Source organism: Drosophila biarmipes, chromosome X (genome assembly GCF_025231255.1).
Source record: "Drosophila biarmipes strain raj3 chromosome X, RU_DBia_V1.1, whole genome shotgun sequence".
In the NCBI taxonomy this organism is placed as follows: Eukaryota; Metazoa; Arthropoda; class Insecta; order Diptera; family Drosophilidae; genus Drosophila; species Drosophila biarmipes.
The window spans coordinates 21,859,084-21,886,762 of NC_066611.1; the positions used below are offsets into that span (position 1 = coordinate 21,859,084).

General features: G+C 51.2%; 1 protein-coding gene across 4 annotated transcripts; it reads right to left on the reverse strand.

The window, feature by feature from the left end:
• Positions 1-206: 206 nt before the first annotated feature.
• On the reverse strand, positions 207-27,504 carry LOC108023535 (glutamate receptor ionotropic, NMDA 2B). 4 transcript variants are annotated; one of them, XR_007763757.1, is made up of 12 exons: positions 27,187-27,504; positions 20,874-21,572; positions 10,059-10,830; positions 9,780-9,930; positions 8,949-9,542; positions 8,541-8,830; positions 8,320-8,472; positions 8,077-8,228; positions 6,951-7,458; positions 6,763-6,867; positions 3,230-3,399; positions 207-3,173 (listed from the first exon to the last, which is right to left on the reverse strand). XR_007763757.1 is itself a non-coding variant. In XM_044093249.2 (11 exons), the coding sequence occupies exons 2-11, from the start codon at positions 21,331-21,333 to the stop codon at positions 3,357-3,359; spliced, it is 3,228 nt and encodes a 1,075-aa protein (XP_043949184.1). In that variant the 5' UTR covers positions 21,334-21,559; positions 27,187-27,504; the 3' UTR covers positions 207-3,356. The 4 variants fall into 4 exon arrangements, 3 of the variants coding, with proteins under 3 accessions (XP_043949184.1, XP_016948591.1, XP_016948590.1); XM_044093249.2 differs by having other exon boundaries at positions 207-3,399; positions 20,874-21,559; XM_017093102.3 differs by having other exon boundaries at positions 207-3,399; positions 6,766-6,867.
• Positions 27,505-27,679: the final 175 nt, after the last annotated feature.

Genomic DNA, 27,679 nt, shown 5'->3' on the forward strand with positions numbered 1-27,679 from the left:
AACTAAGTTTTCGCAAGCTATTCGATAATTTTAATTAGTAATGGGTTATGTTGTGCTGCAAAATATTTGTATTCCCAGAGTTTGGTGTTACTCATACGATACAAAATGAAACTTGAAAGTTAGTTACGATAACTTAAGAGAAATTTTTTATAAATGCCAACACTGCGTATGAGTGATACACCCACCGAAAGAAAAGACCCGACACCTTTTGTATACACATTTATTGCAAGTTGGTTTGTTTATATTTTAATTTACGTGTATGCTCCTCGCCGTCTGTAACTACCACAACAATGTACGCATATTCCATTTGCTTAGTTTATGTACGTGAAACGCTTCTTCGCTCGATTCGCTGGCGTGGTTAAAAAATCGTGTCGTGTTAGTAACTTGAAATACGATCGGCGTGTGGGGCCGCACCGCTCTCTCCTTCGCTCAGGTGTGGACAGGTGTGGGCGGTCGACTAGACGCGGCTTAGACTCAGATTTCGGACTCGAATTCAGCGGCGACACCCTCTGAATTCGATGTTCGTTATGTTCGAGGAGATATCTTTGCGTTTAAAAATTGATTCGATTTCGATTTATGCTTATGATTTGGCTTTTGGCTTCGTTCTTCTTATCTTCTCGTTATGTTTAACACCTAACAAAATGCACTCGTTATTCGTGTTGGTGTGAGGGTCTGGACAGTGTGACTGTGTGTGTACGCTCGTTATTCGCACTCGTAACTTAATAACATTAATAATATATTAAAAAAAACATCTTTTTGTATACATAAACCTTTTTTTGTTTGCTTTTTGTATCATTTATCGTGATGTTTAGCTTATTTTCTTTGGGTTTAGTTTTAAATTACTAACTACTTATATAATGTAATGTTAACTTGTTTTACTTGTTTTAATTTGTCCGTAAAGGTTTTGTTTTCACTTCTCCCTCTTTTCCCCTGCTTCTCCATCCATTTCTCTTCCTTTTCGTCGTCCTTCTCTTCTCTTCCCTGCTTTCCCCTCCCATCCGTTTTAATGCTAAATTGTTGTCTGCAACATCGTTTTCCAGTTTTGGCTTAGCTTTGTTTTTGACTCGCTTTGTTTGGTAGTACTCGTATAATAAATTTGAACAATTTGTCTTAAAAAATATATACATATACGTAATAATTAACATTTCGCTATGACCTCCGCCCGAATCATCCGTAACTGGTGTATAAAATATTTTCACTACAAAAAATCACTCTTTTGCAAATAAAACTCAATAAGTTTCTTTGTTTTGTTTTCTTCTTTTTGCTGTTAACATTGTTCTTGTTGTTCTGTCTTTCTTGTTGTTGTTGTCAGCTCTCGCTGGATTTGCGGGTAAGTCGTTAGTCCGTTAGTCAGGTGTTCTAGTTATAGTGCTGTGTTTCTGTTGCCGCCTCGCTCGCACCGCTCTCGTCGTTTTGAACGGCGAGTGGGCGTGAACGGGGAACACAACGGTGTAACGGTTTAATTGAACAGAGATGGCGTTAACGAAAAGAGTCTCAAAGAAGCACACACACAGCTGAACGGCCGTGCGTGTTTGGTTGCTGTACTAGTGAGTGTGCGTGTGTGTGTTTTTAAAGTTGCATTAGTTAGTTAGTTAAATTGGTTTCGTTTACATTTATGCACGCTTTGCTTTGGCGCTTTCTTTGAGTATTGGTAATCCTCGCTAAACATTTAGAAGACACACATAAACAAATACCAACACAATACAACGCCTCCGACTGTTCTCATCGTTTAATTTTAGTTCATTCATTATTTACGTCGTTTTTACGTTTTAAGTTCATGCGTTTAATCGTTTAACCTTTGTACATATTTAATTCGATTTTCAAGTTTACTTTTAATCTGATTTAAGTCAGCATGTTTTGCTCGCCACAACAACAATGCACATTTATGAATATTTTTTATCTCTTTCTAGTTAGGTGAGTGTGTGTGTTGTGGGTGTGCTTGTGGGCGGGATGCGGGAGAGAGTGTGTGTCTGAGAGAGAGAGAGAGAGTTTGCATTAACTTTAGTTTAGGCCACATGCAAGAGAGTCGAACTTACAGGAGAAATTCTCATTTGGTTTTGCTCCTGGCCGCCGGGGGAGGGGGGTAGGGTCTCGCTCTCTCTCTCTCTTGGCGAGCAAGCGAAATGAAAGTGAAAGTGAAGGAAACAAAAGAACGCTGGCAGCAGTTGCCAAGCTAAGCGGAAAGGAGCAACTAAAATGAAGCCTCGTAGTCGTGTGGTTATCTCCTAGCGAGATGAAAATTTCGATTTCCCCCCTTCTTTTGATTCTTCTTGGGTTTTTTTCTTTTTTTTTGTTTTTCTCCTTGTTAGCGGCACATAAGCATTTTCTTTATCAAAATCAGACAAAATATAAGTACGTACATACATGTATATTCATATGTAAATATTTCTCGTTTTGTTCTTTAAATGTATTTGTATATGTATATGTACGTGTATATGCAATAACATTTATATCGTCGTAATCATAGCAAGGTAAATACATATAAATCTGTTAATGTGTATATTTAATAATGGGCGAGGCAACCGGTGCCGCATCTCTTCCTGCTCCTATGTAGGTGTGTATGTGTGTGCGTATGTGTGTATGCCCTTGCAACACGCTTACTTGAGTATGATTCCGTAAATATATGTATATACTATCCAAAAAAAGACAACAAACGAAACAACAATCACAAACAATCAAACGGATTACATACAAACATGGCCAACTCTGCGTTGGCCCTACTCCTCTTCTCCCCACATTCTTCTGCTTCTTCCTCTTGCTATTCTTGTTAACGGTAAACAGTTCAATCGCCAAAAGTGTAACGGTTGATCTCCCCAGTTTCCTCTTCTTCTTGTGTAACACCTCTTCTGATCTTTAAAACTTATTTTATGAAATACTCGTGCGGCGGCTGCTTTTTGCGTCTTCTTCGTCTTCCTTTAGTTTACCTGTTGGTTTTACTGATTTACATTTAGTTTAACTTTATACAATCTTTGGGTTTTCTTTTCCTAGGCTGGAGTGTATGGGTTCTGGATTTCTCGTCGTCTTGATTCTCGATTATCGGTTATCGGGTTGTGTGCGGTTTTCGTGAGGCGCTTTGGGTTCTCCCTTCTCTATTTTCATCATTATCTTTCTCTCTGTGTCTCCATTTGCCATTCTCTTTTGCTATCTGTTATCTGCTATCTCCCTGTCTCTAACTTTCGAAAGCTTTCAGTTTACATTTATTTGAAACATTGATTTTGATTAGAAGTACTCGCTCTAGGATTGCACTCCAGTAGCTTCAGTAACTCTAAAGACGTTGCTCGATTGCGGGTGTTTGTTTAGAGTGAGCAGCAGTTCCTCGCTCTCATGCTCGTCCAGCTCGAAAGGCTCCAAACGCTTCAGAGCACCGTCTCCATCTCGGCGATTTCCGTCTTGTACGACCTGCGATCCATTTTGGGATTTTTTCGGGAAGAGAGAGAGAACGGGGTTGGCCCCGAGTGTTAGCAGGAGGATTTGGATTCGGGGACATGTAGTATCTAGATACATATGGGACTCCATCTATGTGCTACTGCTACTTCACACCAAGCATGCTTAACGAAAAAGTGTTGCAGGACATGCTAATTAGCCTGCCAGCCAATGTAAAATGTGACAAATTGTAATCAGGCTCTCTCGGGGTGGGATGCTTGGGTTAAGTGGGCGGTGGGCGGTGAGTAGTGCGTACTGAAATACTGGCAGCTCCGATGGCCAACAAATGCGGAAATGTGTGTCAAGGCAGTGTGCGAGGATGTCGCCGGGGAGAATCCAAAGCATTAGCCATAATGGTGGAGAGTAAGCCGAAAGTACGTCGGGGATGGGATTGCGGGGAGGTAGGGGACTGCAGCTAGCACCGGGGCTCAGGACCTGGGCATCATCAATCAATCAGAGGCCAACGGGAGGAGCACTCAAGGGTTCGCATGTAAATAAATTAGTGCCAAAAAGTAAATGCGAAAAGCGAATCATCAAACGGGGGCAAGCTGAGGAGGTGGCCGGGAGGTGGCTGGGCTGGGAGGGTGTTCAGTGTTCTCTGTGTGTGTGCCAGTGATGAGCCCGTCACACGATCGGACAGGTGCTCCATTCCGATAAAGGGTTTTCCCCTGGGCATCACCGTTGTCCGTTATCCATCATCAATTTATCACCCCTCCACGCAAAACTTTCGGGCTCTGACTGTGAAGTGTTTTCCACGCGCTCCACGCTTGCTCCGCGAAATGCAAAAAGCGTGTGCATCCACACGAGTGTTTTGCCTAACAATTTGGATACGACGGATACGGCTCCGAACCCGGATCCCGTTCGGTTCCTCCAACCTAATTTGCACGATTCGGTGAAAAGTTAAGTTTGGTTTTGGGGGGAGGGGGAATAAGCCGGTTAACATGAAAGCCAAAAGTCAGCAAGGTAACCTGAGCCGGAGGAAACAGATTCGCTGCCATCCATAATGATGAGCAGAGCCCAGTGTATGCCCACATGGGCCACATGCAGGATTCTGCATGCCCAAACCCAAGTTTACAATGGAGCCAAAGCCGACATAAATAACTATCCATTCACAGTGTTGGATAAATCTTGGCACGCCATAATGCACAGAAGGTGCAGTGAGAGAGACAAAGGACGAAGGACCACGGTCGAGGGACTCCGGACAAGAGCAACGGACAGAAGACAGCGGACAGCGGACAACGGACACGCACATGAACGGACAGCCGCAGAGAGTAACGCTCCACCTGTTCGGGGGGCAGGTCCGAGCCCGAACCCAGCCCCGGACCGCATTCCCACCCCCAAAGCCGCACTTGGTTGGCCACGCTCTCGGAATGTTTACTTGTCAGTAATTAATGCAAATGCCTCTGTGTGTCCGTTGGTGTGACTCCTAGGCATCCTGGCGGTTGCAGGGGACGAGAGTTTGGGAGAAGGCCACAGGACTGGTTCCTGCACTAACAGATAAACATGATTGAAAACGTCGCTTTTGGCCTGGAACAAAACACGTTGCCTACTTATGGGGGTCTGCGATCTGATCGTTGTTAAGTTAACTAACTAATAAAGTAAGAGGAATCTTTTTTTTAAATCTAAATCTTTCGGATGTGACTTGAGAAGTATAAATACTTATCACAATGTTTAGAATATCCAAAGTATATATAAGAAGCCGACCCGCTTTTTAACATGGCTTCTTGACGCCGATCAAGAGTGTTTTCACTTCTTGGGCTCGGAATAGTCTCCTCCCCTGCCTCAAAAATGACCGCCAAAAATTATGGGGTGGGCAAGGGTATAAAAAATACTTTTTCGGCAGCGACCACTGTGCAGAACCACAAGCCACAAACACAAGCGGGTGGCTACCCAAACAATGGAGTCTGGCGGAAAAACGGAGGAAAGTCGAAGTGGCAAATGTTCGAAGCGGCGACCACCCTGGAAAAGCGAAGCGCGCAAAAGCTTTCACGTAGAAAAGTTAAGCACGTACGGACTGAAGGAGCGATTTGGGACTGGTTCCCTAAATGTATATTTTATTCCTCGCCAGACACTCTGGAAGTGTGGCGAGTGTTATTCATTTCCGGAGCATTAAAGCTCCGATGCTCGATAATGCGGCATCAAAAGTGGCTACACAGGCTGATCGGCTTTAAGGACGGCTTAGCCTTTCCACCCCAAAGCTACCTATCGTCTCGCAGGGATTTTTAATCCTTTGGATGGCAAAATGGCAGGATGACTGAATGGCTGGGTGGCTGAATAGCTGCACCCCGCAGTGGAGCACCGCAAAGTTTCTCCTAAGCTGTGCAACCGGTACGGAAAGGGATCCCGACTCCTGACCCCCGACCTCTTAGCCCGGTTAGGTGGTGGCGCAGCACAGGTAAAGGTGTTGGCCCCGCACAAAACTGTGTTTGTGATGCCGGGCTGGACGAGTGGGTGAGTGATTGACTCACTGGCTGGCTGACCAGGGGAACTTGCGGCAGCAGAGGAGGAGGCGGAGGCCAGCTCCCAGTGGAGATGGAAACGATAATGCGGAGCCGGCTGCTGCCCGCCCTGATCCGTTAATTGCTGGTCCTGCTGCCAAGAAGGGGTTGCTGCCCACCGCTGTGGGGGGCAGAGGGTCGTAAAGTGTTCCCACATCCGATTACCTAGTCCGGGTCCCGACCCATTGTGGCCGGTATGCAAATGGACGGACCTGCCCAATCTCAGCCCACACTCACTTCACACAAAGGCCAAGCTCTGTGTGTGGCTGCACGGATGGACGGATGGATGGGTGGGGGGACGAGGTCCAAGGACCCAGTGAATGACAACAGGAACTGTCGGAAATTGTGCTATAACTAAAGACTATAACCAGGGACTGTCTTTCTGTGCTGGACGAGAATGGAAAAGAGGAGTGCGAGTGGGAATGGGACAGGGACTGGGACTGGCACTGGGAATGGGTATGGGATCGGGAGCCACACACAGTCTGTCTGGGCTGAATCAGGAACCGAGATAAAGTAATTTAATAAAGTCATTTCCATATATTTATATTAGAGCAGAAAGCAGAGGAATGCCCCAAGGGGAGACATGGGAGCAGCTGTAGCAGCTGCCCGGCATCATTAGCGTGGCCAGTAACGAGTCCCGGCCCGGGAAAAAAAGCCCGAGCACTGGGCACCGAGCACGGAGCACCGAGCACTGAACCGAGAGCTGGAATGTTATCTCAAGCAATTGCTTAATTTAATTACTGCCACGGGAGTGGAGATGTGGGATGGAGCTGGAGCTGGGGGCGGCAGAACACGGGTGCTGGGAGGCGTGCAGGAAAAGGCATGCACAAAGAAAACTTACCACCTGTATAGATCTTGGGCGCTGGCGGCGAGACTCAGGTTGCCCAGCAGCGGCGGCCGCTCCTTGAGATGGTGGTGGTTCAGCAGGTCCGAGGAGGAGGCCAGCCTGCAAGGGAAACAAGTCGCGATTAGGGTAATTTGGGTATTGGGTAATTTTGGGCCCATGCCCAATTAGCAAGATGGACTCACCTCAGCTGCGGCGCCTTGATGCCATGCTTGTCCATGACCTTCTCCAGCTGGCGGACTCGCAGGCGGGACATGTCCAGCTCGTGCTTGACCTTCCAGAGGTGCGTGTCGCAGATTGGGTCGTTGCAGCGGTGCTTCTTGAGGATCTCGGTGGCCTCGAAGACGGCGCCGCGGAAGGTCAGCGACTTGCCCATGGACAGCGAGATGAGCGCACAGCAGTGGCCGCCATCCTTCTTGGCCAGCCGCTTGCGGATGTACTTGAAGTAGACGTGCTCCAGCAGCAGGAGGAGCGCCGCCAGCAGGATGCCGGCCATCAGGAGCAGGAAGGCGGACAGGAACTGCTCGAGGGCCAGCGGGTCGGAGGACTTGTGCTCCTGCTTCCCCGGCCGGCACGTGCCCGTCATCCAGTAGCGTCGCAGCCGCTCCAGGTCCCCGTTCGCCCGGAACTCGAGCAGTCGCTTGTTGAACATCTGCACGTACTTGGAGTTGCGGCTGAATGCCAGTCCGTAGCCTGGAGCGAGAAGGTGGGGGCAGTACAGAGCAGAGCCGTAAATTACAGCCATCGAACCAGATCGAAAATACGGGCTTAAATTAAGTTGTGAAACCGCTGGGGACTCGTCATGGCATCATATTATATGCACAAGGGCGTTGCCCATGAAAGCCACACCGAACCAGGGAAGAGCTTAAAAGCTAGCCCAGATAGGACCTCAAAATAAAATTAGGATCTATAATTTGTACAAATATCAAATCATATCATCGTCATGTCATCTCTGATTAACTATATAAGACCTACAAAAGTCACGTTTGACTGCCAAGGAACCACAAAACACATTATATCATTAAATGTTTAATGTTATCACGGCCAATTTGAGCCCCGGTTTAAATGTAACACTGCAGATAAGTGAGTGTTGGCAGCAATAGTGAAAAGTTTTGACAGCCTTTAACTTTTAGCCAACTTGTTTTCGCAGTTTACAAGCCAATGGCTGCTGTGTGTGGCTGCAAACTAACTTGATAATAACTCCGAACGACAACCCTATGGCCAACAGAGAGTAGGGATATTAATAGTCTCGGATGGCGGGCAATTGGCCAGGAGGCACGGAAAGAAGGGGCAGGGCAGAGGAAGGCTTACCCGTCATGGCATACCAGCTGCCCACGGTCATCAGCCGGCAGTCCTCGTCCTGGGCCACCAGGTAGTCCAGCACAGTGCCGTCGTAGATGAAGGAGTCCAGGTTTCCGTTCAGCACGGCGGCCACTCCGTCGGCCACGCTGGTCTTGTTGTACCTGGGGGTGGAGAGGAAATGGAAGATGGATGATCATCAGAGGTTAAGATCCTCACAGCGGAGGTTAATCCACCATCATCATCAGTACTCACTGGCGCATATAGTTGTGCATGACGTTGAAGTACTTATGGATGGTCGAGTCCGTGTGGCTGTACGGGATGGTGCCGAACTTGAAGGAGGGCTTGTGGGAGAAGGGGTGCACCAGACGGCTGTCGTTGAGGCCGCTGAACTCGTGGAACTCCTCCCTGCAGGATGACGGTAAGCCGAGTTAGAGTGGGAGTGCCCCAAGGAGGGCTAAGCCCAGCCAGCTCACCTGGTTATCATGAAGGCGGCCAGGTTGGCAGTGTATATGGCCAGGAACACCACCGCGAAGAGGGCCCACACGTTGGTCATGAAGCGCGAGGTGAAGCCGCGCGGCGAGTCCACATGGACGGCGGCCTGGAAGAGGACGGCCCACACCAGCCAGTAGGTGCGGAACAGGGAGAACCGGTACGGGGTCACGTTGGTGTTCTGCAGGTAGAGCTTCATGTCGTACCCGCTGGGCGAGAGCCACTCAAACAGAAAGATCATGAAGGTGGCTGCCTGGATGGCCACGATGCCCACCTATGCGAGGTTCATGGCAGAGAGAAAGGGAGACGAGCAACACTTACCCATGAGAACTCTGGACAAGAAGTGGGGGAGGAGGAGGAGCAAGAGCAAGTCTCTTTCGGTCTCTACTTACCAGCATCCAGGAGGCCGTGTCGAAGGGCTCCAGGAAGGCCGTGGGCGAGATGATGCCCGTCCGCTTGGCCACCACAATGGCGATGCCCGTCTCCATGAAGGGCTCGGAGAAGTCGACGACCGCCTCCCGCTCCGTGTTGATCATCAGCGAGGTGAGGACCATGTCCGTCTTGCGGTTGACCAGGTCGGCGATCAGGCCGTTCCACTTGCCATTCTCGAGGGTACCCCATTTACCATCTTCGACCCGCACCAGCTCGTAGGTGAAGCCCAGCTCCTCGGCGAACTTCTCAAGGAGATCGATGCAGAAGCCGCTGCAGCACTGGTAGAAGGACTCGTTGCGGTGTGCCTGGCCCACATCGATGTCGGCGGCCATCTCGTGGTCGGCCGCCACGCGGCAGAGCACACCGCGGTCCATCAGGCACTTGCCACTCACCGGGTCCGCGGGCGACAGATTGATATAGGGTGCCTCTTCGAGGAATGTGATCTTCAAATGGAACTTCTCCGGCACGCCCTGGGGCGGGGCGTGCGAGTTGCCGGGCCACGCAATGTCGCGGATGTCCAGCTTCTGCGTCTCCCAGGACTTCCACACTCCAATCTGCCCCAATTGGAGTGGTGGATCGAGGTGGTGGATCAAATTGGTGGTGGTGGCATAAGTACAAAGCGGTGCAAGATTGGCAAGATTGATCGGTGCGGGATCGGATGGATCAGATGGGGTCGTGGATCAAAGTGGTTCGTGGATCATTGTGGATTCGGGGAGAGTGAGCGTTGGGAGCGTAAGAGTGGCAAAGTGAGAAAGGATCGAGAAAAGCATGCGAGCAAAGCCTCCACTTACCTCCTCCCAAACCAGGTTCTTGTTGTTGGCACTGGGCCGGAGATTCATGATCTTGAGCTCCGCCGAGCGCAGATCCCCGTCCGCCGTGAACTCGATGTTGGGCTTGTTCAGGTCCCCCTCGATGGACACGTTGCGCAGATACTTGAAGAAGCTGGGAAAGAGTCATACATAGGAGCAGCTTAATAGAAGACCCTTTGATCTGGGCTTGACTACCTCTACCAGGCTAGGGAGGGGGTTGCTAAGGGTTTGGATGGATTCACCATCGAGACAACCACTTACATTTCTCCGTTGTCCCAGCGACCACGACCCTCGTCCTCGCAGGACAGTGACTGGGTGGTCAGGCGGCGATCCCGGTTGGCCGGATCGGTGAGGTAGGCCTCCACCCCGTAGCTGTAGATCTTGATGGCGTTGGAGATCTCGTTCATCAGCGCTGCACTGGAGGTGTCGAAGTGGACGCCCAGCATGCCGACGGGGAACTGCGAGTGTGCGTCCTTCTTCTCGATGACCGACTGGCTGACCACCCAGACGTAGTTCTCCCCCGTCAGCTTCATCTCCTCGGCGGCCCGCAGGATGGTGATGGCCTCCGTCTGCGTGGCATAGAGCAGCATTACCCGGGCCTCGCTGTTGACCAGCTCCATGAGGTCGCTGGTCCGCGTAACCACAATCGAGTTGAGGATGGTGAACTTGAAGTGCTCCTGCATCTCGGCCACGCGCTCCCGCACCGCCTGCACGAAGTCGTCGTGGCCGGCTATCTGCGAGGTGACCACCGAGAACTGGTGCCACTTGTAGCGCTCCAGGATGCTCAGCATGGCGGCGCTCTGGTGCTCGATGCTCGGGGCCAGCTGCAGCTGGAGGGTGGACTGCGAGGCGCGCCGCTCCAGGCCCGAGTTGTCGGCGTTCCATGAGATCACCGGAATGCCCAGGTAGCCGGCCAGCTGGAGAAAGTACTGGGCCGAGGCGGTGCTGTGTCCGAACTGTTCGTTGTTCATCATGTACAGGATGGCCGACACGTTCACGCGGAGGAACTCCTTGCACAGCGTGCTCAGGATGGCTGGGGGTTGGAGACACCATTTCATTAGGTTATCATTAGGCAGGTCGAAGCTCAAGGGTAAACCTCAAGAAATTGTCCGGACGGTTTGGTCATTTAAATAATAGAGCAATGACACACAGCAGAGTGTCAACTTCATATTGAGAGCTGGCGAAACATGAATGTTGTACGTTTCTCCTAACTCTGTTGCTGTCCTGGGAAATATCCTCCGCCCTGCTCACTGCATTTCAATCCCAGTCCATTTGAATACCTGACCGACTATCCCCGCCTCCGCTCCGGGTCCTGGACCCAATTCTGGTGCCAATCCCAATCCCAATCCCACACCCATCCCAATCAAATTCTCAATCTCAGCTCGTGCGTGTCTTGTGTACAGATGTGTGGCAATTAATTGCAGATTAGCCACCTTCCGAACTTGTTTTACGACTGGGTGGTGCCAGTCGCTGGAGTGGGTGCCTTTTATTGGGTTGCCAAGTGTGGTTTTGGTTCGGGTGGGGGTTCGGTTTCCAAAATGAACCATCAGGGGATGGGGGATATTGACGCGGATTCCTTCAGCCGCACGCGCCTCCGCAGAGGCCTACTAGCTAATTGACCTACTTAAGGTAATGGCGGCGGTGGTTGGGGTGGTGAAGCTGCCTCTGGAGCGATCCGCTGTGGCAGCCACGTGGTAATTAATTCATATGCAGCCTCCTCCCAAGCGGTTTTGGGTGTCATGACGTTCGCCACCGAGGCCTTTGTTCGCCTTCGCCAGTGACCAAAGGCAATTCTGGAAGTTTGGCCAGCCCAGCCAGGAGGCAGGAGCTCGGAGATGGGGAATCGATGACAAGACATTGTCAAGTCCTAGGGAACGTGAGATAACCCCTGTGCGACCCCCTCTGTAGGTCTGTCAGTCTTCTGTCAATGCTTTGGCAAAATGTGAAATCTCATCAAAAAGTTTAATTAACTTTTTCATCACTTTACTTCTGCTCTCTGCATTCCATCGCTGGGCGGGGTGGCCTGGGAGGACGGGGCTGTGGCGGGAGCAGAGGTCTGCTAATTTTCCTTCCGCCCGCAGTCGGTTTGCAGTGTCCCTGCATTCAATTACCATTTCCATGTCGGGACTCGCCCGGATGGACTTAAAGCCGCATATATGTATATGTAGATGCAGAGATACGCAGATGGATGGCAGAATGGATAGGCCTAGCCGTGGGGCTGGGCACGGGACTGGGACTGGGAATGGGCATGGGCGACCGCTCTCGGCATGATGGATCGATGGGCGATGGTCGGAGGCTTGATTGGAATGCGCAGGGCGAGGGGTCCGAAGTCTGTGGACTGCGGACCTTTGTTCGCATTCAACCGAGAATAGAAATTCACTTAACGGAATTAGGCCCGGACGGGACTGAGCTCCGCCCCCTGGCCAGGCCCCCTAAAATTTAATTTCGTTTTAATGGAGCATTTTTGATTCCTCCGGCCCGTCCATTAGCAATTTAATTGCGTGCATTAGGCACCCTGTAATTGCATTACCAAGTGTCGGGGTCCGGGTCCGGGTCCATGTCCTGCTCCTGCTCCTGAGGGCTCTCCCCTCCCCTGCAGGAGGCCTGGGCCTGGGGCGGGTCCTGGCATGAAATCACACTCGTGTGGGGATTAATCCACGCCCCAGAGTGCGTTACATGGCAGGTGATGTGGTGCCCGTCAAGGTAAGCGGCAATTCATCAAGGTCGAACGCCCCTCCTCCTCGGAAATTATAATGAGGCGCCCCCGAAGGACTCCGGAAGCGGTGGCCGAGGAAGTTGAAAATTGCGCTGCCACAAAGGAGCGGGCGAAGCTGGCTTCTTATAATGTGCAAATTGAATTTTGACACAGCTCCACGGCTCCACAGCCCCAATTTGACTTGCAAAGGAGCAGCCACGCAGGAGGAGGAGCTGATTGTTGTGCCGGGGCAGAAATCAGCTGACAGCTGTCAACTGTGACTTGGCTCCTGCTTTGAGCCCCTTCGCATTCGTCCTCGCTCGAGTTTCTCCACTCTGACAGCCGCCGCGGGAGGAGGTGAACAAAGGGGGCGGGTGTGCCTCTGCCTCCGGCAACTTATTATAACATCCATTAATTTCATTTAAGCATCATTCAATTGCCTTCGTTTTTATCGCAAGTTATCACAAGTTGCCAACAATGCAAGTGATGGAGTGCAGAAGAGGCGTCACGTGTGTGTGCGACGCCCAACCACCTCGTTTCCCCACCCGCACTCCCATCCGCATCCACACCCGCCGTCTCCCGCCCCTCTTGAGTAACTTTTTACATTACGCGCGACGCAGGCAAGTGGAAAAAGTGCCGACAGGCGCTCCGCCCTGGCAGAAACATAAATCTAGCCGCCCTCACAAGTGTATCTCGGGCGCACAGGCAACTTCGCATCCGCATCCACATCCTCATCCACATCCGCGGGCTGGAGGAGTCGGCCTGAAGTGGCATAAAGCACAATTAGGAGTCGCAGCTGTCCCATGTCCCAGCACTTTGGCTCGCACTCGATAATGCAGAATTACACTCGATTCGCAGTTTCAATACGGGTAGAGCTACTGGGGGGGCGAGAGTGGGCGGTGAAAGTTGCACTGCGGGTGGCGGTGATTGTACGAGTGGGTGGCTGCTGGTGGCATCTGAATCTGAAACTGAAGCCCGCATCGCAATCGATGGAAAAGTTTGCCTGCTAAGCCAGCGCCCAGCGTATCCGCAACTTGTGCACACAATTAAATATTTTCCGTGATAATTCCGGCCGATTAAGCAATCCCCACTTATTCCTGTCGCATCGCTGGACTCGACAAAACTAATTGCGGTGTCGGAATGACAGTGCTCAACAATTGCAAAATTTAGTCAGTTTGTGCATAAGGATGGGGAAAAAACTGGGCTATATTGAGCCTTTTTTCTGCTTGGTGGGCAGTGACTTGTGAAACTTTTGTTTTCCAATCAAATGTTTTAAGGACAATTGATTGTCAAAATAGGTACATTTTCGAGCATTTTTTATAAAAACAGCTGGTAAGCTTTAGGAGTTAAAGGCGCTTCAGTTGGAAGTTGAGTTTATATTTTAGATATATCTGAAAACATGTCATTTCCAATACGTAATACTAATATTTTTTGTCTACGTTGCCTTTTCCCTTAAAAAAAATTAATGCATATAGTCTGTCGAAACTTAGGTTGCTCTCTTCTAAGATTTGCCGTGCAAACATCTCTGTTTTAACACCCGTACCTGGGGATATGTACATGGGAACTAGGCCCAACTCCGAATTCTGCAGAGTAGAGTTGTGACCTCATCACCATCAACCTACGCACTCACGCACACGCACTTATCCGCCCACTGCGCCCGCTCCTCCCCACTACTTCCCCTGCCCTGACATCTGACATGGGCGTGGCATGCCAATAAAAAAGAGATGCCATGCCTGGTAGGATAACAACAACTCGAGGAGCGGTGACAGGAGCCGAGGACCGAGGGAGGGCGAAGCGAACTAAACTAAACTAAACTCGAGGCTTTTGGGCTGGGCGCTGCGAACTTGCCTCATATTTTATAACTTGACGTCACGGGCCCCAGGACCACCCTCCGCCCTCTCCGCCCACTCCGCCCCGGAGATACGAACAGCCGAAGCCCGCATGACGACAATGACGGGATGATAGGATGGCACTGGAGGAAACAGCCGGCCGAGGCAGGGCGGGAGCAATAAGGAAGCGCCGACGAAAGCGCCCAAACATCTTATCGAATATCAAAGTGTTGCCAGATGATTTTTCGCCTTTCATGCTCTTGTCAGATGAGTTTTGCACGTGAAGTGTTACGCACACAGAAGGCGGGGGAGGTCCCTATCTAGGTGCTGCGCCACCCCAGCTTATGGTGGGCCTTAAGGACAGATAGACATGTGTGGCATGCACTTACGAGTGGGAACTGTGCCACCTCAGCTGACTCATGCTCTCCAGCTGCCCCGTGACACGTTGTCGAAGATTCTACGAGGTTCCCTAAATCGCGTTCTTGTTTGCTCTCGAAGAAAGGCCAAGCTCTACAACTGGAATAATTATACGAAAAAGTTTCAGTACAAACTCAGGGTTTAAGATCTTTCTCGTAATCTTAAAGCTGATTGGCAACAAAAGCTGCTTAGACTTGCCATTCTTCCTAGCAAACATTTTTTTAAAATGGTCTGCTTAATTTAGTAGATCCAAAGAACATATACAATTTAAGGCTTTTATATAGTTCTACCTTTGGTTTTACTATGCCAGAGCTATTGGCAACCTGCTGCCAGGTCAATCGCTAAGGAAGAGAATTTTCTTCTAAACTTGCTCAAGGAAAAAACTTTTCTTGGATGTATAATAATTAGTTTTCTATGGGGGGCCATCTCCTTCATTCGTTTTTTCAGAGTTGTCGAATTTCCGCTGTTTTCTTGGCATCAAAATAAATCAGATTTACTGTAGCAGGGCAGCGGACGGAGAAGGGTTAGGGTGGATAGATAGGAGCTCGTGGAGGACCCGTCCTCCTCTATTTTCGCAGAAGGACGCGAGCGTCACAGCCACGTCAAATTACTCCGCAAAGGCTTACACGACATGGAGCTCAAAAAGGTCCGGGCTGGGATGGGGTATAGAGCCAGTCCGGAAAGTGGGGAAGGTGAAACTTTGGTGCGAAGTGTGGCGTCAAAGTAGTTGTCTCCTGTCCCCCCAGCCCATTTTGTTGTGCCAGCTAGGGTTTCAGGCAGCCCGGCAGCCCGGTAACCTGAGAGCCACCAGCAGGTCCATCCTCCCGCTGCTTTTCCATCTCGCATACCATCTGCCTTGCCGACTACATCTCCATCTCCATTTCCATCTCCAGATCCCCTGAGAGCATGCTGGCACCCAAGCCGCAGAGCTGCCTGACCCACAACCGCAACCACTTGGCCAGTTGAGCCATTAGGCGTCGTTTCGCCTCGGTTCCCAGCTCCCAGCTCTCGATTCTCAGCTCCCTGTGCCCTGCTCCCTGCTCCGTATCGGATCCGTTCGGTTGGCTCTGAGTTCTGGAACTGCTCCGTCCATCATTAGCAGCTGAGCGTGTATAATCAGGCAATTCAGTGTTCATTTTGTGTCTAGTCCGCTCGCCAGTGACCACTGTTTACTGCCCCCCGGCCAACGGCCACCAGTGGCCTCCCAGTGGCCATACCACTTGCTCGGCCTCTGTTGGCGGCTCCTTCACCGCAGGCATGTGTGCGATGTCAACAGACTTAAGCGCAGTTCATAGTTGGTAACCCGAACCCGAACCGACGCACAGGCTCCGCCTCCTCCTCCAGCTGGAGCCAAGTTCAAAAGCCTCCCTGCTCAAATAGGGAGGGTGGAAAGGTCGGGGGCGTGGCAGGACTAAGCCCGGGGGCCATTCTTGACCTGGCAGTGACTCCAAGGCTGCGGCTGCTTCTTCCCTCGACGGCGCCAATTAGTGGGACTTTGGACTCTTGGACTCGGGCTTGATTTGGGTTCCGTTCGGCTGGGCTGGTCCTGCTGGGGACCAGAGGTCCAGGGCGGTCATGAAAAATCTGTGTCTGTGCACTGGGCAAAAATGCTTGGGAGCAAAGTCTTGTGAAAGATTTCATCAGATTTATTTATTACCAGTCTTATAAAAGTGTAATTTGCTAGTTTCTTGGGTGAAGAAAGCCAAAACCCTTCAGATACCCATTTTATTTTCCAATTCTCTCCCATCCTAAGCACTTTATTTTATGCAGATTGGATGCCGAATGTTTCCTTTTTGGCCATAAATGTCATAAAGCGTGAATTACTACGCCAGATGGCGGACCATAAAAGGTAATGGGAACTGTTCAATTTATCAGCCATCCGTTTGGTTTTCTTGGGAATTCTGCTGCCACTTATTGATGGCGTTTTCCCCCAGTGTGTCTGCGGCGAGGACTCGCTGTCTGCTGCTCCCTTTCCCTCGTCAAGGAGCCATTGTCCTGGACTGCGCTATCCCGGCCCCAAATCCCCCAACCTCCATGCCTTTATCTCGGCTTGGCCGCAGGCTTTGGGTCCGTTTCTTTGGCCATCTTTCCTGCCTCCATCCACCAAGCCCTCCGCCTTTTGACCATTTGTTAGGGGCTTGTTTCGGGAGCAGGACACAATGCTGCCGGATTGCCCTTGGCTCTCAGGACGGACACACATGTCCTATTTGCGGGCCAGCCAACTGGGTTCTTGTCTGCCAGCCAGGGTGCAGGGTGGAGAATGGAGAATCAATTTAGGCCGCATATTTGCACGTTGCCAATAAATATGGGGACCAGAGAAGCCGTAGAATCCCCAGGGGAGAGCCTCTCACACTGCGATTCCCTCTCCCAGTGGCCAGTGACCAGTGACCAGTGCTGAATTCCCTTCACCAGCTGCACTCTACTGATACGAGAGGTGGCCACCTCTCTTCGAGGAGGAGGAGGAGTGGAAGGAGCACTAGGTGGCCAGGTGTGGAAAGCGCTTGCAGTGGACGACACTCCCCGCTTATAAGTGCGATGCTGGGTGGTGGTGGCCAGGGGGCAGTGCCATGTAGACAAGGTGTAAACAAGGTTAACGACGCTGATGTCGCTGATGCCGCTGATTCGCTGGTCATTCGCAGCCGGCTGCCGGCTGCAGTCGGTGGCCAGCCGGATGGTAATTGCAGGTTCAATGGCTAATAATAAAGGAGCCAGTGGGAGGAAGCATGGACCTTGGAAGCTGTCAGAAACCCACCCCACTTCAGAATGAAAGCAAAAGGGATGACAAGAAAAATGACTTACGTCTGGCAGGGATCACAGTTGTCGGCCACTGACAATGGAGTGATATATGGTTACGTGAGTTCCGCTGGGCTCCGGGCTCTGGGTTCCGCCGATTCTCTCGATTCGAATTAAAATGTCATTTAGCAAAGTGAGAAAGGAGCGGGCTTAGACCCAGCGGACCCCGCCATTCATTCAATCATCCGACCATTGACAGCCACGTGGTTTTATCGACAGGGCGGCAAGTCAAGTCTCCCCACCCATTTCCCCCAAATTACCAAACAGTCCAATTGCACTTTGGGCATCGCTCTCGCCCAGGTCGCAGTGCATGTGCACGGCCATGGGCGTGAGTAATCATCATTGGTTGTGGGTCAAGTCACGGCCGACATTGAAATCGGTCACCGGACAATGGACAACGGACTCGGGACTCGGAACTCTGCACTCTGCACTTTGCACTTGCGAAACTTGCGGGTTGGCACTCACTCGATTGCAGTAGAATCGCTCAATTATCCCATCAATTTGGCTTCTCTGCCCACTGGCTGGCCACTATTGTTATGCAATTAATGCAAATTAGCCGGATGAGCAGATACCGATGGACGCGTCAAAGAATGGGCTGTGGGTGGGGCGTGGGCGTGGGCGTGGCAGTTGGCAGCCAGGATAACAGATTACATGGAAAATGTACATGCATACTAGATAGATAGATGATAGTACTTGTTTGCAGTACACGGCATGCCCAAATGGGTAAACCTGTCAGCATGATAATGTGGCTCTGTTGTTGATGGTTATTATTATTCGGTTGCTGTCCACTCTTTTCACCAAGTCTTCCCCAGCTCATAGTGCCTTAAAAGCAGTGGATGGGGCGCTTGAATTACATAGTTTTTGGGAGACTTTTTGGGGGACTTTATTTCACCTGTCCCCAAGGACTGAGTAGGGCTATGGCCTTCATCTGGGGTGATTGCCCCGCCTGGTTGGCTCGTTGTCCTCGGCTGAGGACCGTTTTCCAGCGCTATCGCCGTAGCCATCGCCATTGCCGTTGCCGCAAATGAGCCAAACTCGATAATAAGGCCATCAAAGTTTATGGCTGCCACAAGAAAGGGGCAAGCACACACAGAGCCACGCCCCCAGAGCCGACCTGGTAATCGTTTGTTGTGTCTGGGGGTTAAAGTAAATACAATTTGGTATAAAATTACTTTGACACAAAATCATCAACTGTGGCCGAGCTCATCCTTGGGCCTGCTGCCCGATGCGGGGCATGTGAATGGGTTAAACGACAAGATGACTAGGAGGCAAGATGACTTGCTGACTGGGGACTGGGTGACAACTTCAACTGGACGACCGCTGAATGGAATTCAATTTCCATACGATTATTGTAGAATTTGCTGGCACAAACCATGGCCAGCAATCAATGGCAGGAATGTAAAGTGGATGTTAGAGTGAAAGTGGTGGTGCAATCAGGCATCAGCAGGCGAAGAAAGGCAAAGTTATCCACCTAAGGCGGATGCAGGGCGGTGGTTACAGGGGGGAAATCAAGGCAGCATCCACATCTACGCGTTTATTGTTCGACAGTCGAGAGAAATAACAATCGTCTGAACAACTGAACAACTGAACAAGCCCTTTTCCTGTCAATGTGCCTGGGCGAGTGTGCGTGGGAGCGAAAGCTATAGAAATCCATTATAGATTCCCCATAGACTAACGTATGTGTACTATATACATATACATCTGGGGGAGGGGCAATCAGCCGGCGCAGACAGACAGACTTTGTTTGCCATGTGTTGTAATTTGCGTACACACAGATACTCAGATACTCGCACACTCGACTCGACGAGCTATCTGCGGGATGCGGGCTGGTTCTCAAGGTCCAGGCCATAATAAACATTTAAACATCATTGAAAATTCATTTGGGTTTTGTTTGCACTCGCAGCTTCCCCCATTTCCCGCTCTGTATGTGTTTACTTTATCAATTTGGCCAACAGAATTGTGGAAATGCAACATAAAATTTCAATATGCCCCTGAACCTCCGAACATCCTCCCTCTCCTAGCTCTTCATCCCCATCCATATGCACATGGCTGACCCGGGAGCAATCAGTCTTTGCCCTGCCCACTTTTCACCGCCCATCACCCATAGTCCATCCCCCACTTCTCCACCCGGAGATGTTAAGTTCCCAGCTCCCAGCTCTTGATGCCGCCCTTTTTATAATTCTGCATATTTTTGTGCCACGAAGCGAGTAGGGGGTACGGGCTCGGGTTCGGGGGCATGTGGCAGTGGCAGTTGCATGTGGCACAGAGAATGCAATTTGTGGACATGGACACTCGAATGCAATTTTGCACTTGCAAAACGGAATCTGGAATTCGGGTTTCTGCAATCAAACAGGAAGCGTTGCGAAAGAAGGAGCGGTGGCATAAATTGCTGAAATCACATTGGGCGCTACCCTGGCAACCCTGGCCGCCCTGGCAACGGTGCAAGGCTTAAATGTGCCACTTACACCCTGGCGCACCTGAATTCGGGCTGTCGCTCAATCAAAGCAGCAGAGTGACTCAGCGCTGGAAGCTCTTGACAACTCTAGCAGAGCCATAGAAGAATTCCCCCGCCCCCACACACAGCCAACTGCTCGTCCTACATCTCTATTCCGAAGATTCCCATTTGCATTTGTGGCACCCACAGCACTTAACCATTCTGTCGCAGTTCCATCGAAACCCTTGCAGAACTTACTGTACAACTTTGCAACATAGTGGGCTGCCGTGTAAACCCTGAATGGCTGAAACTTGGCTCTTTCTGGCCGCGCAAATGGGGTATTCGGCTTGTCACTCAATCAAAGCAGAGAGGCACTTGGCAACTCTGGCGATTTCTCGCCCCACGCTCCCCAATTCTATTCTTAGCCCGCTCACTTTTCCCATCTGCCTCTCTGACAAGCCTGCAACATCGCGTTGACAACTCTGTCGGCGTTTAATTACAGTCCGGCCAAGCCTGGACATTTATTTATGTCCGCCGCGTTTCTCGTCTCGCATTAAGCATTTTTCCTTTGCTTCCCCATTTTCATTTTCATTATAATTTTTATTTTCATTTTCATTCTCTCTTTTATTGCGCCGTCGTGGGTGGCGAAGGGGGTTAAGCGCTTAAGTAGCTCCAAATGAACGGCCATTAAAGATGCGAACGCAATTAAGAGTCGGCCAGGTGTCGATGCCCACGACCTGCGTCCTGCGACCTGTGACCTGCGACCTATGAACTGTGACCTCCCGTGGTCGCCAATAAACAATCTTGCCCACTTCAATGGCAAGTAAGTTTGTTTGCCGCTTCTCTGCCGCCACACACACGCCAGTAAATATAATTATTTAAGTAAGTGGCTAAGAAAGGACACTCACCTGTCGGACTGGGCGTCAGCGACATCATGTCGAAGTGGATGTTCTTCTGCTCGAAGGAGTAGTCCTTGAGGAAGGTCAGCTTGGCGCCGCGCGTCTTGGTCAGCCCGGTGACCGCGTTGTTGATGCTGCGCAGGTACTCGCGCTTGCCGAAGTTCGTGTGCGGCGCGATCAGGCCGATGTTGAGCTGCTCCTTGTTGGCCGCCGCGCCCTTGCTCAGGCTGCCGCCCCCGTTGGTCAGCCGGAGGGCGTGGCAGGACCTACTGCCCAGCAGGATCGGCAGCAGGACGGCGAGGACAGCGAGGAGCAGCAGTGGAGGGGTCAGGACCGGCCTTGCTGGCCGTCTATTTCTATTGCTATTGTGCTGGCTGCTGGCAGTGTTCGAAGTGGAGTCGTCGGCGGTGCGCCTGATCTCATCCCCATGCTCCGTGCCGCATTTCAGCTTGACGCGACTGGGCATCATGGCTCTGTGGACTCTGAGGTCCTGGAGTTCGCTGGGATCCGGTGCTCGGACTGCTCCGGGCTGGTCTCTAGTGCATCTGACCGGGCTGCTAGACGCTAGATGATAGTTGGGTGTAGGCTATTGTTCGCTCTGTGGATGGATTGCGTTCCTCTCAGCACTCTGGGTCCGCTCGCCAGCCGCTTTGCCCTCAGTTCGCTTCCCCGGGGAGTTGTTGTGATTGTATTGGCTGCTGCGCATTGCTAGATATAAATGGGGGTCATATAAAGCATGTACCAGTGCCCACCCCAGCCACCCCAACCAGTCGAGCACAAGCAACACTGCTAAACAGCAACATCTGCAGCAGCATTGGTAACACTCGTCGTTGACGTTTTACGCCATTTCCGTTTCCGCTACTAATTTGTTATGGCCGGAACCGGGAACAGGGAACCGGGAACTGGCAACCGTGGGGCGCAGCACAAAAATCGTGCCCACTTCACGAGGAATTCCGTTGGCAGCCTGTCGCTTTGGCAGCTCCACGGTGCCGAAAGGGAGTGTACTAGAGTATTTATGGACACAGCAACAGCAGCAGCCAGGTGGCAAGTGGCAGGTGCTTGCCTCCATTGTTGCTGCTGCTTTTCCGGTCGCCCGGCGCGGGTTTTCCACTTCCACGGGCACTTCCCCAGACTTACGGACCGACTAAGAAGGGGAATGGCAGGAGTCCTTGCCTCATCAAGGGGTCCAGCTCATCGACTGGGCTGCTCAAGTGGTGTATCAAGGGCCCGGAATTAATTCCAACGCACAAATATTCCCAGAAGCCGTAATGACTCCTGAATGGGACGGAATGTCGAGGAGCAGTGCAGAAATGTGTGTACTACGTTAATGGAGGCTATTGTTATCTCTGTTCCCAGGGTACTTCACCCTTCGAACCCGCCCGCCGCCTACGTCGTTTTTCACTCGGATTCAATTTGAGCGCAGCTTGCCGTTCTACATAAATAAAATGCGACATTGGTCCGCATAATCGCAGCTCCACACACACTCTGGATGCTGCCTCCTGCTCCTGCTCCTGCCTCCTGCTCCTGCCCCTTCTCCCATTTCCGGTCCCCGCTTGGAATGCGGCAATTGCTCGCGAAGTTTTCAGTTTGAATTTTGAATGCTGCCATGGGCGGCGGCAGTAAAAACAGGGCAGAGATCAGTATCGGCAAGGGGCAAAAGGGGATGGATTGGAGGATTGGAGGGCTGCTCCGCCCCTTCGCCAGCCATTATGATAGTCATCATCATTAATATCCCCACATATTGCGGCTGCTGGTAGTTTTCCTGTATCTCCTGCCATAGTTCCGACTTGGATTCGCCCTTTGTTTGTAGCCATTTGTACACCGAAAGAAGCTGGGGAAAAGTCCTGGTCAAGGGTACATAAATACCAAAGTAGCCCTTTCTAAGATTTAATTTTCTTCCCTTCAACAGTGCGAACAAGTAGCAACCTGCTTCTTTTCCCTCGATAAATGCTGCCTCATTTCTTCTCTATTTTTTGCTGTGCACTGGTGAAACTCTGGTTTTGCTTTGGGCGTCGCCTGCTGCGGCTTCGTGTCATCATCGAATTCCATCCCCTGCGCAGCAAGGGGGTTGGCGGGGGGTCAGGGGTTGGCTCCTGCGTCAGCAAGTTGCTTGACTTCATTTCGTGTTGCGGCGGTCGTCGCCTTTCGCATCTCTCGGCTGCGCGGCAAACAGAAGCTGTTTGGGCTTATAATTTGTCGGTTGTCTGCCGCGCCTGCCCCTCCCCCTCCGCCGGCTCATCTGCTCCCGCGCTTTGCTTAGCCTCTGGTCTGGCTTAAACTGTGTTTTGACACTTAGCTGCCTGGCTGTCAATAAGCGGGGAGGAGCCCCTGCCCTTTCCTGCCTTTCACTCTGCTCGTTGGCAGGAATGAGTGATTACTTTGTTAGGCCCGGGCAGGCACAATGGAGGCAGGAGCGGGAGGAGCAGGAGCAGCGGTAGGAGCAGGACCAGCAGGAGGAGCAGCAGGAGGAGCTGGAGCATTAGGCTAAGGCTCGGGTCCTGCTCCGCCTGCAATGGCCGCCAAAGGCGCCGAAGGTCACGGGCTCCTCTGCGACTGCCCCCGCACTTCTCCATTTCTCCAGGCTCATCTCTCTGTGTGTGTGGGTTTAGGACGGCCGTAAATGTCTGCTCATTCGTGTGGCTCTGTGGGTCTCTGTGTGTCTCTGTGTGTCCCTGTGTGCCTGTGTGTGAGCGCGTCTACATGTGTTTCGTACTTTTCGTACATGATGGCGGCAATAAATTGTATCTTATGAGAAAAGAAACCAGAATAACAGACATCCCGGGTAACGTGGCTCGTAGAGCTCCCTCTGTCCCTCTCCCTGCCTAGCCCCCTTACCCCCCTTTTTTCGGCCTTATCAAGGGTGGCTGGTGGGCTTCCGGGGGCTACATCATTCATCGGACGTGTAATGAATTCACGGCGTATTAAACTTTTGATTGAAAATGTTTGTTGCTCTGGCTGGTCTTGTTAACGTCACTTCCTCGTCCCGTTGTTGTTGTTGTTGTTGTTGTTGTTGTTGCCTGTTCTGTAACAATGGCATTATCATCATCTCTCTTTCGGCAGGGTGTGCGAGTGTGCGAGGTTGGGCTTATGACTTTTGCCGGACATCTTTGGGTTAGGCTCAAGTCGTATTTACTACACTTTGCTGGGGACAGCTTATGCTACAGGCACACACACCCAGGAGCCACAGACCCACACATGCTCGTGTGTGTAGTACACTGGCAAAGGAAGCCACAATCGTGCAGAGCGAGAAAAAGATAATGTCATCGGGGAAATGTTTCAGACTAATCCAATTTTTTGACTGTGGCTTGTACTATGCTATACCTATGGCTATACCTATTATATTTACCATAAGATAATATCGCTCAGAATCCAATTCTTACTGTTAGAATTCTTTGACTGTGGCTCGTACTATGCTATATCTATCCTACCTATCCGAACCCTTTTCTCTCGGTGTACTTATTCGTACCCACAGCTGAACCCTTTTGACAGTTATTTACTTTTTAGCATGGCTTGCCGCTTTCCCCATGCTCCCTCTCCCTCTCTCCCTCTGCCTCTGCCTCTGCCTCTCTCTCTATCTCTTCGACTGGCCACGCCCACAAATGCAATCTATTTATTTATTTGTGTGTTTCCAGTCCCTGTTCCTGTTCCTTTCGCCTTTTCCAGCTCCTTCGGCTCCTTGAGCTCCTCGCTTTCGCCGTGCTTTATCGTTGCCGGCCAAGGGGTCCTTGTTTGGCCAGCTTCGAATGGGATAGCTTTGGGCCGGAACGGATGACTGGGTGGGTGGCAGTGGGTGGCTGCTGTCTTATTTGACAGTGCGTCGACCGTTGTCAGCCCCCGCCCTTTGCGCCCCCTCCCCCCCTGGACAAACATGGCTGGTTGCTTATTAGTTTGGCCCAAACGTTTTCTGTCAACGCTTTTTCCTTGTCCTGCGACATTTGCCTTATTTTTCTTTTCGCTTCCCTGCAAGCAGCCCCAAAAAAGCGGGCCAGAAAGTGTGCGGCAGGCGTGAAAAATGACTGCCTGTTATCATTGTGACACTGATGGTGTGCCAGGGTGTTCCTGGTGCTCCCTGGTGCTGCCTGGCGGTCCCTCCCCACAGCCGACGAGCACTGGCCGGCACCTAATTCATTAGATCATCTCCCTCTTTAGCCTTGTTTTGCCTTGTTGTGCCGCCAAAACAACAAGCATACAAAAGTTTGCTGCTCAAAGTTGGCCGAATGCAAATCCCGCTGCAACGTGGGTCAGGAAGGGAAGAACCAACACAACGCCAGTGTGTCCCCGTCTCGACCACGAGTTTGGGTTACTGTTGCTGTCGGTCTTGTGTTGTTTTGTGTTTAGCCCGAAAAGTTCTCGGCTCGCGCCTGAGATGCAGTTTCCCATTAGCAGCATCCCCCAACATCCGCTGGCCGCTGACCCTCGGGCTGCAGCTGGGGACCCCATCTGTCAGGAGGAGCTCCCTAAATAGATTCGACAGTGGGGGGCTAGCGAGAGGCGTGCAACGTTCGCGACACAGCAATACATTCAACGAACAGCAAGAGTTAGTTTGAACGAAAGAGCCAAACTATTTATAAAGCCTACTGAAAATATAATAGCTATATGAAAATCGCCTTTGCCCCACATTTTTCGGCTGTATTGGTTACAGGATAGTTGTGTCTACCCAAAATTGGGATAAAGTTACATTTAAATATGAACCAATTTAAAATCACAGAACACCGAATTTTTAGAAATGCATTCCTGCAGTTCTTTGGGGTTCGGGAAAAATAGATTTCCATATCATCTGTGATAAAAGTAGCCCTTTAGTTCCAAGATTTAAGATCTTATTGATAAGTTCTTTCAAAGACAGGCCTAATATCAATCTGCTTCTTAGATTTTAGATCCCATGGAGAAGTTCTTTCAAAGATATTCCAAGGACCCCTCCTTATCTGGCTGATCTGAAACTAAGTTTTATTTTGGCAAAAGCGAAGAGCTTGGAAGAGTTTATTGAAGCCCATCGATTTTGTTGAAAATGCAGTGGATAAGTTGGATAAGTGTTTTCCATACCCCACTCCACCCCACTCCCTTCCGGTTTGTTTACGTTCCAGCAGCTGCAGCAGTTGAGCAGGGGAAAATGGGTTCGCAATGAGAAAGGAGAAAGTGGAAAGTAGAATTTAGAATGCAGAACGGGGGCGTGGCAGGGGGCCAGTGCGCGCCAAAAGCCGCCCAAGGCTGCTTCGCTTGGCCTTCCGCCTCGAATTAGCGAAAATTTCATAATAATAAAAATCTCAAACTTGTTGGGGGCTATTGGGCGTGGGGTGGTGCTGCAGTGGGTGGCTCTGCAGTGGTGTCGGGTGGATGGTTCTGGGGGGAGGGGGTCTGTCATTGCAGGCTCTTAATTAAAATGTGTCGCAGGGGGCGTGGCGGGGTGGTTGTGGGGGGTTCCTGATGGGTTGACGCTTTTGTTTTGCTTTCGCGCTGTTTTCCTTCGGCACTTTTGATGCACTTGGCTATTGTTGTTGTGCTGGCTGCGATGGTTGTTGCTTTTGCTTCGGCCGTGTTGTTTTTCTTGTTATTGGCACTCACTCTCACGCTCACACTGGCAAGCACACACTTGAACAAAAACAAAATAAAGAGTGACAGTGACGTCCAGGAGGCAGTGGCGGCGGCGGAGGGGGCTCTGCCATGCCACTGCATATCTCCAGTGCACTTCTTTCGTGATTATTTTTTATTATACATGATGTGGTTGTTGTCGTTGTTGTTGCTACTTGGCGGAAAGTTTTGTCGAGAGGGTGGAGGGTGGAGGGGCGGGGCCGGGGCAGTGGCGCTGCCAAGGGTGGGGCTTCGGGGGTGGCAAGGGGTGCGAGAAAGCCAGCGACTGAAACTGAAACATGAAACAAGTCCACACCCAAAAATTCAAAGACACGCACAAATACAGCGACAACTACACAGCAGTGATGACGACGACGCAGCCTCACACAGACACACGCACACTGGTACAAAAAACACACGCACACACAGCCGTGAAGCTGGCACATACACATATACGGGAGCAAAAAAAAGCCACGAAAAAAGTTCGTCTATTTTGTTGTCGCTGATATATTTTTTTCGCCATCATTCCGCTGTGCTTTCTCTATTTCTCTCTGCCCCCGCCCCCGCCCCCGCCCCCTTTCACTGCTCCCATTCTTGTCCTTTTTCGATAGCCTCTGTTGCTGTTGTTGTTGCTGCTGGTGTTGCTGTTGCTGTTTTCTTTGTTATAAAACAAAACACAATTGGACTGGCACATGGGCGGGGTGGACGAAGGACGAGAGGGTAAGAGGGGCGGAGTCGCACGTCCTGCATGGCTTACGTTTACGTTTGCATCCTGTGCTCGCAGCGTTCACTCGGTCAGTGGGTCTGGTCTAGGTCTAGTCGGGGTCTAGTCCTGGTATCTAATGTCCAGTTACGAGAGCCGAGTGACAAGCCCGAGTCCCAAGTCCGGTTCCACAGTTCAAGTTCGGCTTGATCCAAAACCTGGCTCGATGGTCAGCTCCTGCTCCTGCGGATACTGCTGCGGATGCGGGCGCACAGAACCGAGCCGAACAGAACAGAACAGAACGGAACAGGACAGAACAGGACTCTGAACGGCACGGAGCGAGCGGAACAGAACGGAGCGGAATGAAACGGAGCGCGCTCTGCGGACTGATTGCGACGAGCCACCGAATGGCACTGCCAACCCGGGACGGAGCCACGGAGCCAGGGAGCCATGGAGCCGCCTCTGGCCAGCAGTCAGCAGTTAGCAGCCTCCGCAGCCTCCGAAGCTGCCACGAGCACGGCGCGGCACGAAGCCAAAAGGACGAGTG

What these genes read in the sequence shown, in the direction of transcription:
- LOC108023535 (XM_044093249.2), bottom strand. Translation starts at nt 21,333, where the DNA reads ATGATGCCCAGTCGCGTCAAGCTGAAATGCGGCACGGAGCATGGGGAT. An exon ending in CGCTGGGACAACGGAGAAAT is followed by an intron (nt 9,931 to 10,058) that starts GTAAGTGGTTGT and finishes ACTCTTTCCCAG; the next exon opens with CTTCTTCAAGTATCTGCGCA. An exon ending in ATGCACAACTATATGCGCCA is followed by an intron (nt 8,229 to 8,319) that starts GTGAGTACTGAT and finishes CTCCACCCCCAG; the next exon opens with GTACAACAAGACCAGCGTGG.